The 12,807-nt window shown below is 48.1% G+C and overlaps 2 protein-coding genes across 2 annotated transcripts in view; one reads left to right on the forward strand and one right to left on the reverse strand.

Moving 5' to 3' along the window:
• CCNJL (cyclin J like) overlaps positions 1–12,807 on the forward strand; it is a 114,648-nt gene that overhangs the window by 64,286 nt on the left and 37,555 nt on the right. The window lies entirely within an intron of this gene.
• Positions 1,587–7,197, reverse strand: FABP6 (fatty acid binding protein 6). Its single transcript, XM_029942917.1, has 4 exons — positions 7,060–7,197; positions 5,691–5,866; positions 4,083–4,172; positions 1,587–1,719 (listed from the first exon to the last, which is right to left on the reverse strand). The coding sequence occupies exons 1-4, from the start codon at positions 7,124–7,126 to the stop codon at positions 1,666–1,668; spliced, it is 387 nt and encodes a 128-aa protein (XP_029798777.1). The 5' UTR covers positions 7,127–7,197; the 3' UTR covers positions 1,587–1,665.

Below are 12,807 nucleotides of genomic sequence, written 5' to 3' on the forward strand. Positions count from 1 at the left end.
AAGGCTGTACGTTACACGGGCTGGAAGGGCCTTGGGTCAGGTGGCAGTTATGAAGGCACCTGCTGTGTGCGGGAGCCTGTGTAAGGCATTGAGCAAACCTTATTTCTAACGTCCCGTATGTGGGACTTGGGCATTCAAGATAACTCAGACAATCAGCTCTCATAGTGAGTCTGTTCTCTTTTCAGTGGTCTTGCAGTGATTCTGATTAGTCAAGGAAAACGTTGCCCATTGATGCTGTTGTGTCTGCTACATGTCTCTCTTCACAGAGGGAGACCATAGGTTAAGGGCTTTGGGCAGGCAACAGGATCTCACTGTTGTTCAGCTTTGGCTTTTTTTTTAATTTTTTTTCTTAACATTTATTTATTTTTGAGAGAGAGACACAGAGCATGAGCAGGGGACACTCAGAGAGAAGGGGAGACACAGAATTGAAGCAGGCTCCGGACTCTGAGCAAATGGTCAGCACAGAGCCTGATACGCGGCTCAAACCCACGAATTGTGAGATCATGACCTGAGCTGAAGTCAGCCACTTAACTGACTGAGTCACCCAGGTGCCCAAGCTTTGGCTTTTTTGATAGTTTTCATCTATTTACAAAAAATGATATTGGCTTTCCATATATAGAAGTGATGTAAAGTTGCTGTTGTAGCAAAAATAAGTGAATTATCCTACAGAAAAATACGGGGCAAACAGTCAAGGTGAGGAACACTGCTAAGGGGAGAGGAGAGGGGACAGGGTCCATTCTGTGCTCTGGGTCAGGGATTATCTAGCCAGGGGGCAAGCTGATACCAGGCCCCCACTCTCGTGCCCTTCAGTAATCAGGCAGGGATGACCCAGACACTGTCTCAGAACTCTGGGCTGGGCTGCAGGCACCCACCGGGAGGTCAGAATGACCCTTCTGACCGGATTTCCCAGCCAGCCAAACCCCTCAGTTTTTCCAGGGCACCGCTATCCAAACCAGGACTTCCCAGCCCCTTCTAGTCCCTCTTGTCCCTCCCATAGCCGCTTGGCCATCTCATACTCTCATTTCTCCTCAGCCCCTCATTGTTTCTTCTGGTCCCCCTTGTACTAGGTAAACTGAGGCCCAGAAGGATGCCTCCACAGCCAATTAACAGCAGAGTCATGGCTATGCCCAAACACCTTCCTGGCTAAGCCCTGGTGTGTCCCTCCTTTGCCAGCCTTGGAGCCCAGTCGCATGGCCCTTTCCTATATGCCACTCCTATTCTTACCCACGGTCTGATACACCCTGCCCTGTGGCCCATGTGAGAGTCAATATGTTATCTTTCCCAGGTGACCTCCATCTCTTTAAAGGAACCCTGACTCCCTACCCACAGAAAGGGGGGTGGCAAGGCAGGATAAGGGCACATAGAAGTGTGTCCACCATGCTTCTTGAACACCACCTTTGGCTACTTCCAAGGGGGTCAGGAGTATTGCAGACCACATCCAAGCCTCCCTCTGCCACGCTGCAGACTGCACAGGGGTCTCAGTGCCAGGGTTTGGCCTGTGCAGCCCTCCTCGGTGCTCCCCAACCCCCAGCTAGCTAGAAACTGCCCCCAGACAGCAGAAAACAAAAACACAAAGACAAAGAGGCTTGCAGCAAACAGAATGTCTGTTCTTATCCCAGCTTTTACTGGTGGCTTCATAGCCCCCTGGGAGCCCCGGCTGCTTGCTCAGGCCAGCCTCTTGCTCACACGCTCGTAGGTCACACCTCCGATGGTGGAGATCTGAAAGAAGCAGCCCAACAGAGGGAGTCAGTGCAGGGGCCGATAAGTGACATGGGGCACAGCTGGAGGAGGACTGGCCTCCAATCCCAGACCTGAGTAGAAGTGAGTGGGTTGCACCACTCCTCTGAGCCTGTTTCCCAATTTGTCACACGTGTCACTGAGCAGACTCAATGTGGCAAAAGTGCTAAACATGTTAGGGCTGATGTGGCTCTTTGTAGTATAACCTTCCACCCTTCTGTTCATTGAAGTTCATTCACTTCAGGAACTTACCTTGTGTTATCTCATTTAATCCTCCCAACGATGCTGTAGGGTTGTACCCATTGGACAAATGGGAAAACAAGTCTAGAGGAGTCAAGTAAGCTCTCTAAGATCGAGAGGCCACATCAGCCACTGCACGCACAGCACTTATGGGGCACCTGTGTTCGCTGATGAGAAGATAGGGTCCCTGCCCCCAGGGTAGTATAAAGTTTCTTGAAGGCAGGCAAGAGGATGCTGTTCAGTGAAGGCCCGCTGCATGCTGTGTCCTGGGCTCCAGGCCATCAGGGACCCACTGCTGTGGGGCACACATGTATCGTCAGTTGGTCCTGATACCCAAAAGAGGAGGCTGCCTTCTCACGGGACGTGGGCAGGTGCCAAATGGAGTTTTGTCAAGGCCAGCATGTGAAGTGATGTGTGATTTGTACATGGAGCAGGATGGAGCGGAGGGGGAGCTGCAAGCAGGAAGGAGGCTGGGACTTGGTCTCGAGCTGTGATGAGCACGCGGCAACGGGTGCTGATGTGCCTGGAGGGGAGGACGGATGCCTGCCGAGGCACTCCCTGCTGGTGGAGGACAGAGGTGTTCAGGATGAGCCCAGTCTCTGGAAATGGGAGCTATGCCATCAAGACAGCTTCTCTGTGGTGCCTAGTCTGTGTGCATGTGCATTTGTGTGTGTGCATGCCAGTTCCCTTGTGCATATGCGCATGTGTGCATGTGTGCGCGTGTGACACCCTGGACCCTGAGCACTGCTCACACCATACGGGCTCCATGGTCAGGAGACCCTAGGAATCAGGGGACAGGTTTGTTCAGTTTGGGAAGATCGAGCTTCCCGTTGGGCACAAACCTGCTTCTGGTTCTCCTGCCCGGGGTTCTCCCCACACACCTCACAGGCCAGGGAGCTTTGCTTCTGGGAGTCAGAACCCACTGGCTGACATTTAGTGTAAAAATGTATCCAAACCTTTTACCAGATTCTCTGAGAGATCAATTTCCATCCAGGAAGAAATGGACACTTTTGTTCTTTTATATATTTTTCTAAAACACTGGGCATCTTTTTATTTTTAGATATAAAAGAAAATTAGATATCCATTGGCCGGGGAAGAGCTGGCAGAGAGCCTAGTTTAGAAGTCAGCCAGTGGAAACTGCCTCCAGTACAAACTGGCGTGTGGCCTTGGACAAGTTACCTGTTGTCTCTGAGCCTCTATGGCCTGTCTGTAAAATGGGAATAATGAGAGGTCACTGAGTCTCTTGGGCCTCTAGGCTGGGTTTGAGATGAAAACAAAACAAGGGAGAGAGAGAGAGAGAAATAGAGAGTAGAAGGGGGCAGCAGGGCGGCAAACTCTATCTCCTGCATCGCTTCCCTTCTGGAGAGCCGTGGGCAGGGTAGACTGGACCCCAGGGTGCTCTGGCCCAAGACATAGGCTCACAAAATGGGGAATGAAGTGTGGAAATGCCTTCCTTTTGCTTTTAATTTCACATCCATTTCTTTCACCTGGGGAAAATTCTGGAAACCTAGGAAGAAAAAACAGGTCCCCGACCTATGTTTACAGAGCACCAAGTGTGGGAAGGGACCATCCACTAATGTGTGTGTTAGCCCTGCCTGCATTTTTTAAACGGGCTAATTTAATACCAATGTTTAATAGTCTGGAGACTTCACAAAGTGCAAATTTCCAGCTTCTCTTGAAAAATCAGAAGGTCTGGCAGGAAGGGCCTGGAGGAAGTGGAGCAGCGTGGTGGCTGCCCTTGCAGGGCCCACCTGGACTCCTCACTTCAATTAAATTCTGCAGAGGGTCCCATGGGCTTCCACACTTGTGCCCCTGTGGTGGCAGAGCCAGACTGCCAAGTGTCAATTCCTAGGACTGTTATAGAAGCTAGGGGCCCTCCAGCTAACTGCTTAGCCCCCTCCTCACCTGGAAGGTGGAGATAAAATCCCTGCCTAACAGGTTGCTGTGAAGATCAAACCAGATGATATACACGGGGCGGTCAGCACAGAGCCTGGCACACAGGACATGCTCACAGAGCCACGACCCAGAGGCCCGGCTCTCAGGGGCCATGGCTGGAGGCAGAAAAGTGTTCTCATCATTGTGCCAGGAACCAGCAAGACACTCACCTCCACCAGCTTGTCACCCACGATCTCCGAGGTGTGGTGATAGTTGGGGAAATCCGCCACTATCTTTCCCCCCTCCATCTGCACGGTGGCCTGGGAGAGAAGCATAATACTGAGCCTGAGTTGGCAGAGGCCCCAAAACACAGAGGCCCAGGGAGGAAGGGCTACCTGCAGCCATAGCAGCCCCCTCTGGGATTTAGTTTGCCTTGTAGATAAATGATGACCTATATCTGAAGATACAGGTAACAAGCACAAGTCAGTCAACCTTGCTATGCCTCAGCTTTCTCACCTCTGCAGGGGAGCAGGGGGGGGAGTATAGTAGGGGCACCTGGGCGGCTCAGTTGGTTGAGCATCCAACTTCAGTTCAGATCATGGTCTCATGGCTTGTGGGTTCGAGCCCCACATCAGGTTCTGTGCTGACAGCTCAGAGCCCAGAGCCTGGTTCAGATTCCATGTCTCCCTCTCTCTCTGCCCCTTTCCTGCTCATGCTCTGTCTCTCTCTCTCAAAAAAAATGATAAACGTTAAAAAAAAAAGATAAAGTAGAGGTAGTAACTGTACCTACTTCAGAGTTATTATGACGATTAAGCAGTTTCATCTGACATATGTAAGGTGCTTGGCACAGTGCCCGGCACCGGTGAGCCTGCCTTGTTAGCTACGGAGTTCATTGTGATCCTCACTGACAGGACGCCAATGAAGCCATCCAAGGATGTGGATGGCAGCTTCGTTTGTAATTGCGAACAACCTAAATATCCAGTCTGGGCTGTGCACCCATAAATAACCTAAATATCTGTCAACGAGGGAGTGTAAATGAATGGTAGGCTTTCCAGACTATAGGATACTATGCAAGCATTAAAAAGAATAAGGCAAATCAATATGTGCTGACTCAGAAAGACATCGCAAGGAATTGTTAAATTTTTTAAATACACAAGTGCCAAAATTTGAACATTACAAGTACTTCTTCTTCACTGGGGCAGTCTAGGGAGCAAAGTTACGCACAGTCATGGCTGGGACTATAGCTAGAGGGGACCCAGAATGGGGGGAAGACCTGAGGGGCCAGAGTGGATGGGATGAGGACAGTAACCTTTTACTTCTTTCTTACCTAAGATTGCGGTTTCAAACCCACACAAGTCTGATTCTAGGGCTGTCAAACTCTCGGCTACACTGGGAAGGCAGCATGAAAAAAGGGCTATGCTCTCTGAAGCCAGACTGCCTGGGTGTGAAGGTGTGGCCGGTGCTGTGCTGCCCGGGCAAGCTGTTTAACCCAGTGGCTCAGCCTAACTCCCTCATCCATAAAACAGGATAGCAATTGTAGCAACTTTGTAGGCCTAACTGCATTAACATGTGTGAAGTATTCGGCAAGTGCCTGGGATATATTAAGTGCTTGGCAAATGTTAACAATTTTTTAACAATTTCGTTACAGTGTCTGTTATGGGGGTAGCATTAAAAACCAGGAGTGGTTACATTGCCAAGTAACTCAAGCACTTAAGGGCTGGATGCTAAACTTGAGAACAGAGCCTCAGCTTGGGGTACAGGCCCAAGGGACAGGCTTGAGACCAAGAAGTTAGCCAGAGACTTGGGGGAGGAGGGAATGGTGGCCAGTGCCCTCTCACCTTGAACTTCTTGCCGCCTACGGTCTCCATGTCACATTCCTTGCCGATGGTGAACTTGTTGGTCATGGAGTGGCCGCTCGGGTAGTGCTGGGACCAAATGAAATTCTGCCCGTCCTGCTGCACCTCCGTGACAATCTTGAAGTTTCTGCCCTTTTCGATAACATCGCTGGGGAGCCCTGGCCCAGGGACAAGTAGAGCGGCCGGGTAAGAGCTGTTTACAACCTGTGGCTTTGGGAGAGGGCTTTCCTCCCTGGTGGCCGGCTAGCACAATGGTTAGGAGCACAAATCCCAATTCTACCATGAACCATGAGCTTGGATGAGCCACTATCTCTGAGCCTCAGAGTTTCCATTGACAAAATGGGTATAATAGGGCCCATTTCACAGGGCTGTTGCAAGGTTGAAATCAAAGTGGTAGTGTCTTATAAAAGTCCTGACATATAACTGACAATAAATATCAGCTGCTCTTCTGATAATACCATAGCATAAATATAACAGACACTGCCAACCCCACAATGTCCTTGAATGAATGGGACCGTCCGCACTGTCTCCTAAGGCTCTTATCTCACAGATTAGCCAATGAAGACCCAGAGCAGGAAGGGGGCTGCTCAGCATCTCAGTGGAGGCTAGCAGCAGAACCAGGTTTACAGTTGACACCCTTCTGTTCCACATGGGACTGTTGTAGGGGAAGCCAAGTCACTAATCCTTGAGGGCCACTCCCAATAATTGACCCAGAAGGGCTCTTATCTCCCCAAGACCCCAGGGCACATGTGCCCTGCTCTCAGGGCCTCTGTGGCCCCCCAGGGCTGTCCTCTGACTCGTGACAATGATGCTGCCTCAGACTTAGCTGATGCACTACGATTACTGCAGGATTGTCAGGGCCACTGTCCTGTGGCCTCCTCACACACAGTGCTGCAAATGGATGGTGACAGGAGTGGCGTCTTTGATCTCTGTCCATAGTTTCTAGCCCAGGAGGAGGCCCATGTCCATTGAATGGCCAAGTGAATGCATAGTTTTCAAACCTGGTCTCTATACTAACCCTTTGGTCACCTCTCCCCAGGCAGGACGTGGTGGCCCCCCTTCATCATCTCATCATAGGGGCCTGGATTCTAATGATCCCTGCCCCTGATTTACAGCACATCATGCCCAGGCACCCCATCAATAGCAGCAGACTGGCCCTTGCATATAGCAGGTGTTCAGTATACGTTTGAATGAATGAAAAAACCAATCAAGTCTCCAGCTCACTAACTACTGGCTGTGTGATCTTGGACTAGTCACTCAGCTCCTCTGGGCCTCAAAGAGTTTGGGTTCCTGGCCCCAAGCTGGCTGTGACAGGCCAGCCCTGGGAAGGGGTACTCACACATTCACTCACCAAGGCGTTTCATGAACTCGTCATAATTTTTCTCACTCTCGATCTCATACTTGCCGTTGAAGGCCATGCTGCTGGGACAGCTGGAAGGCAGATGGCAGGGAGATGAGGAAGAAGAGTCGTAGCGCTGAGGGGCCCGGTGTCCCAGCTTATAAACTCTTCCACGTGCTGGGGCTCAGCCCCTAAGTCACCCCACCTCTCCCTCCAACCCCTGAAGAGGAAGCACTTGCTGCTTTATGAGTGGGCAGGACCTAGAGGAACAGAGCCCTGAGGTTAGTCATCCTCGGGAAGTGCTGGCTGTAAGCCCACTGCCCCTCCCAGCAAGGATGGTGGCAATGCCATGGCCTTTGAGGCCCCATCCACCGCTGCCATCCCACGCTCCGAACTTCGACCTTGCTCTGCCTTCCAGCCATGCTCTCATCACCCCTTATTGACTCCTTCACCCCCTCATCCATCCACCAAAGTGCACCAAGAACCCTGCAGGCGGGGCTGGCACTGAGGAAACACAGACGCATGAGGCCTATACCCTTCCACACGGAGCTCCCAGTCTAGTCCCAAGACAAAGCGCCTGCCTGCAGAGAACCCTCAGCAGGCAGGGTGTCAGTCCTGAGACACATGCAGATGTGGGGCTGGAGCGTTTTCCCTAGGAGATGGCAGTGCTGGTCCATAGGAACAATAGGGTTTGGACGCTTATTTTCTTTTTCTTTTTTCTTTTTCTTTTATGTTTATTTTTGAGAGACAGAGGGAGACAGAGTGTGAGCAGGGGAGGGGCAGAGAGAGGGGGAGGCACAGAACCCAAAGCAGGTTCCAGGCTCTGAGCTGTCAGCACAGAGCCCAATGCAGCACTCAAACTCACAAACTGAGATCATGGCCTGAGCTGAAGTCTAACACTTAACCGACGGAGCCACCCAGGCGCCCCATGGATTTAGGAATCTAAAGAAACAGGAGGGCTAGAGAAGGCTGAGAACACGAGGAGTTGATAGTCTAGGATGAGGGAACAGTGTGATGAAGGTGGGAAGGGCCATGAAGAAAGGAAATGAGTTTGGCTGCAGCAAGGAGGAAAGAAAGCACAGTGCAGATGATGCCAGCAAGGTAAAGCAGCGGCCCAGTGGCCCGGGGAGCAGCTTGGAGCAGGAGCTGCCAGGGTGCATGTGCCACATGCCAGGCACAGGCCAGGAGCTCGGTGCATTATATGTTGTTCGGAGGTCACAAGTGGCAGGGTGGGGGGTAGGGGGGTTAGACCCCAGACTTCCAGTTCCTGTCCCACCTTCTGTCACCACTTCACCCTCGGGACCTCCCTCTGTCTCCTTGGCTATAACTCCTGCCCTGCCTGTCTTGAGGGACTGCTCCCTGGATCAGACTGACCATGCCTTCTATGAGGACTGTCATTTTTCTTATTACTGATGATGGAAATTTCTGCGACTCTGTCTCTTTTTCTGGAATCAGCTCTTCATGGATCCCCATCATTACTATCCAAAACAGAATTCACCACAGACCTGGGACTTAGTGGTTCTGAACACGTGAAACTCTCTTCACCACATCCTGCCATCTTCAGTCTCCAGTCTTAGAATTAAAGAAGCCAAGGGTCTTTTTAAAAAAAAAAAAACAGGGGCACCTGGGTGGCTCAGTCGGTTAAGCGTCGGCTTTGGCTCAGGTCATGATCTCACGTTTCATGGGTTCGAGCCCCGTGTCCAGCTCTGTGCTGACGGCTAGCTCAGAGCCTGGAGCCTGTTTCAGATTCTGTGTCTCCCTCTCTCTCTGACCCTCCCCTGCTCATGCTGTCTCTCTCTGTCTCTCAAAAATAAATAAAAGACATTTTTTAAAAAGTTAAAAACAAAACAAAACAGGGGCACCTGGGTAGCTCAGCTAGATCTTTAGGTTATTTCCAATCTTTTTCTTTTTTTTCTTTTTTATGTTTATTTATATTTGAGAGAGAGAGGGAGTTAGAGTGCAAGCAGGGGAGGCACAGAGATAGAGGGAGACACAGAATCTGAAGCAGACTCCAGCATCTGAGCTGTCAGCACAGAGCCCGACATGGGGCTTCAACTCACCAACTATGAGATCATGACCTGAGCCGAAGTCGGATGCTCAATCGACTGAGCTACCCAGGCTCCCTACCCCCCACCCCCCGCCGTCTTTCTTTATGACAAATAACTCTAAGATAAACATTCTTGTTCATGCCTCTCAAAGTACATGTCAGATCATTTACTAAGGATGAATTTCCACTAAACTGTATGTTAGCTAATTTAAATTTAAATTTTATTTAATTATTTTTTTAATTTATTTTAATTTTCTAATGTTTTATTTATTTTTGATACAGAGAGAGAAAGAGCATGGACAAAGCGTTTTGTATTTATGTTTATATCTATTACTCTACCGCCTTTCCAAATACAGCAGTCTCTACTCCCACCCAGAGCATCGAGAATTCCCCTCTGACAGTAATGATGACGTAACAGTGGCAATAATAGCTAACATTTATTGGCTGTTTCTTACCCACTGGGTTCGCTGGTGAGTGTGTTGCATAGATGATCTCATTTAATCTGCAACACGAAACCGTGAGGTCAATACCATTATTGTCCCATTTTGCCAAGGAGGAAACAGAGGTTCAGCAAAGTAACTTGTGCAAAGCCACAGCGCCCCAGTGGGTAGCTCCCGCTTACTACCAAAACAACTTTCGACGTCATTTAAACACACTTTCCAAAAATCCTCCATAACCCATCCCCTTAACACAATGACTGTTTTGTTTTGTTTTTTACTTTTTTCCTCCCTCTTTATCCCTTCTCTGTTTTCTCTCTCATCCTTGCTTTCTTTCTCACTGACCCTAAGTATAGTAGATAAATAATAGCCATAATCACCATGTAAATACAATATTCCATTCTAGTTTTCTCTGCTCAGCATTAGTTTGTATACACAGACTTGCGTGTTTACGAAAAAACTGCCTTTTTTTTTAAGTTTCTTTATGTATTTTGAGAGAGAGAGAGAGAGAATGAGCAGAGAAGGGGTAGAGAGAGAGAGAGAGAGAGGATCTGAAACAGGCTCTGGGCTGACAGTGAAGAGCCCGACATGGGGCTCTAACCCACACACACTGAAATCATGACCTGAGCCAAAGTCAGACACTTAACCAACTGAGCCACCCAGGCGCCCCCCCCTTTATATGATTTTTTAAAAAGCATTTCCTTAAACTGAAGCCCCAGAATGGGATTACAAAGTTATGGGATCCGGAACATTCTTATAACTCTTAACATGGTTTGCCAAGATGGATCTGTATCGGTTTGACATCCAGCTTGTCTGGGTGCTTAGGACACAGAGTTTAGACCAGCTTTAGTACTTTCCCCAACATACTATCCCCTAACATCTCAAACTGTGTCATCTTGAGAATCTATTTCTTTTCTTTTTAATAAACTTTATGGTATAAAGGGATTTTAATTTTCTAATTATAAAAGTAGTTGATGTTCACAATAGACAAATTGGGAGAAACAAAGCACAGATAAACTAAAATCTACCTAAATTCCGATAAAGGTCTTATTTTTCAATTGTAAAATTAATACATACTCATTGTTTCAAAAGACAAACACTCATGGTTAAACATCCAACTCTTGATTTCAGCTCAGGTCATGACCTTATCATTCATGAGATTGAGCTCCGTGTCAGGCTCCATGCTTAGGATTCTCTTTCTCCTTCTCTCTCTGCCCCTCCCCCACTTGCAGACACTCTCTCTCTCTCTCTCTCTCTCTCTCTCTCTCTCTTTCTCTCTCTCCCCCCTTTCCTCCCTCTCTCTCTCTCTCTCTTTCGCAAGATAAATAAACATTTAAAAAAGACAAACACTCACAAGCTTTGTAAGGAAAAAGTGAAAGTCCCACATCCCACTACATCTCATTTTCAAGAATCAGTTGCTGTTAAGTTCAGAGTATAGCTTTCTAGATGTTTTCCACATGCATACAGATATATTTTCTTTTTAACAAAAGTGAAATCCCATTATACTGTTTATCTTGCTTTTTTTCTATTTAGCAATATATCATGGACATTAATGGATCTTATTTCTTCATGGAAACTGAAAACTACTCCATTCATTTTTTTAAAATGTTTTTTGTTTGTTTGTTTATTTTTTGAGAGAGAGAGAGAGACTAAGTTGGGGTGGAGCAAAGAGAGAGGGAGAGAGAAATCCCAAGTAGGCTATACACTGTCAGAACAGATACTGATGTGGGACTCCAACTCATGAACTATGAGATCATGACCTGACCTGAAACCAAGAGTCAGATGCTTAACCAATTGAGCCACCCAGGCATGCCCCATTCATTATTAAATAGCATTCCAAATGGATAAATCCACTAGGAATACGTTATGTCACATGATCTAGGCATGGGAAAACAGGGAGCATTTGCCATCTCCCTATAAACCTTGGAGGAAAATAATTTCACCGCAGTAACTGGCATGTATGGTAGGAGAAGGTGACGCTGATTGGTAAGCTAGGGAGGCTTAGGGGATGGGGTGTAGTCTCCTGGATTGCCCTCAGTTCTCTAGTCTTGGGGGAAGTGTACACTTTGCAGAGTCCCACCTTCATGCCTTGGCCTGACTGGATTGACTGCTCATCTTTCATTCGTCTTTCCAAATTCCCACCGTCCTTCCAACTCTGCCTCCTCTAGGGATCTTTCTCTGTTTACTCCAACCAATAGAATGTCTCTTGCAGGAATCCTGATAGCACGTACCATCTGCTTGTTAATGGCTCATGGGAGACCTGGACTCTATAGTCATATGCATTAGTCTTTATGTATTAGCTCAGGGACTTCAGACACACTACTTTCATTCACTCAGCAAACATAAGCTGAGCACCTAGTGTGTACTAGACTCTGGAACTGCCAAGTATCTGCCCTCAAGTCTCATGGCACAATCCGGCTAGAAAACAGGGAGTTACAACCCAGTGTGATAAGTGAGATAAAGCCCATAACATAACATGGGGATATTGTGGGAAAATAGAGAGATATCATCCTGACCACCTCTTTTTTTTTAATGTTTTATTAATTTTTGATACAGGAGAGACAGAGCATGAGAGGGGGAGGGTCAGGGAGAGAAGGAGACACAGAACCGGAAGCAGGCTCCAGGCTCTGAGCTAGCTGTCAGCACAGAGCCTGACTCGGGGCTCGAACCCACAAACATGAAATCTGACCTGAGCCAAAGTCGGAGACTTAACCGACTGAGCCACCCAGGCGCCCCCATCCTGACCACCCTTTAAGGATCAGGGAAGACTGATGTGAGAGGAGCTGACCAATAAGCCAAACCTCAACTTACTCATTATTAAATGAGGATTTTAAAAAAGCCATCTTCCAGAGGTTTTTTTTTTTAATTTTTTTTAATTTATTTTTGAGACACAGAGAGAGACAGCACGAGCAGGGGAGGGTCAGAGAAAGGGAGACATAGAATCTGAAGACAGGCTCCAAGCTCTGGGCTAGCTGTCAGCACAGAGCCTGACGCGGGGCTCGAACCCACGAACCGTGAGATCATGACCTGAGCTGAAGCCAGATGCTTAACTGACTGAGCCACCCAGGCGCCCCTCTTCCAGAGTTTTAATGAATTTAAATGAGTACATAAATAAAGTGCTTAGCACAGGATCTATTATTTCATAAGTGCTCATTGAATGGTATTGTTATGCCCACTCATTGGCAATTTGTCCAGCCTTTTGAATTTGACTGTTGTTTTGAATTAATATTTATTTATTGTAGCATTAACTTAACTCTTCACAAAGCATGTCTTTTA

The sequence above is a fragment of the Suricata suricatta genome, chromosome 6, assembly GCF_006229205.1.
Source record: "Suricata suricatta isolate VVHF042 chromosome 6, meerkat_22Aug2017_6uvM2_HiC, whole genome shotgun sequence".
NCBI lineage: Eukaryota > Metazoa > Chordata > Mammalia > Carnivora > Herpestidae > Suricata > Suricata suricatta.

Coding starts and splice junctions, on each gene's coding strand:
- FABP6 (XM_029942917.1), bottom strand. CDS start 7,126: ATGGCCTTCAACGGCAAGTATGAGATCGAGAGTGAGAAAAATTATGAC. Junction 5,867..7,059: donor CGAGTTCATGAAACGCCTTG/GTGAGTGAATGT, acceptor TCCCTGGGCCAG/GGCTCCCCAGCGATGTTATC. Junction 4,173..5,690: donor TAGGCGGCAAGAAGTTCAAG/GTGAGAGGGCAC, acceptor CTTCTCTCCCAG/GCCACCGTGCAGATGGAGGG.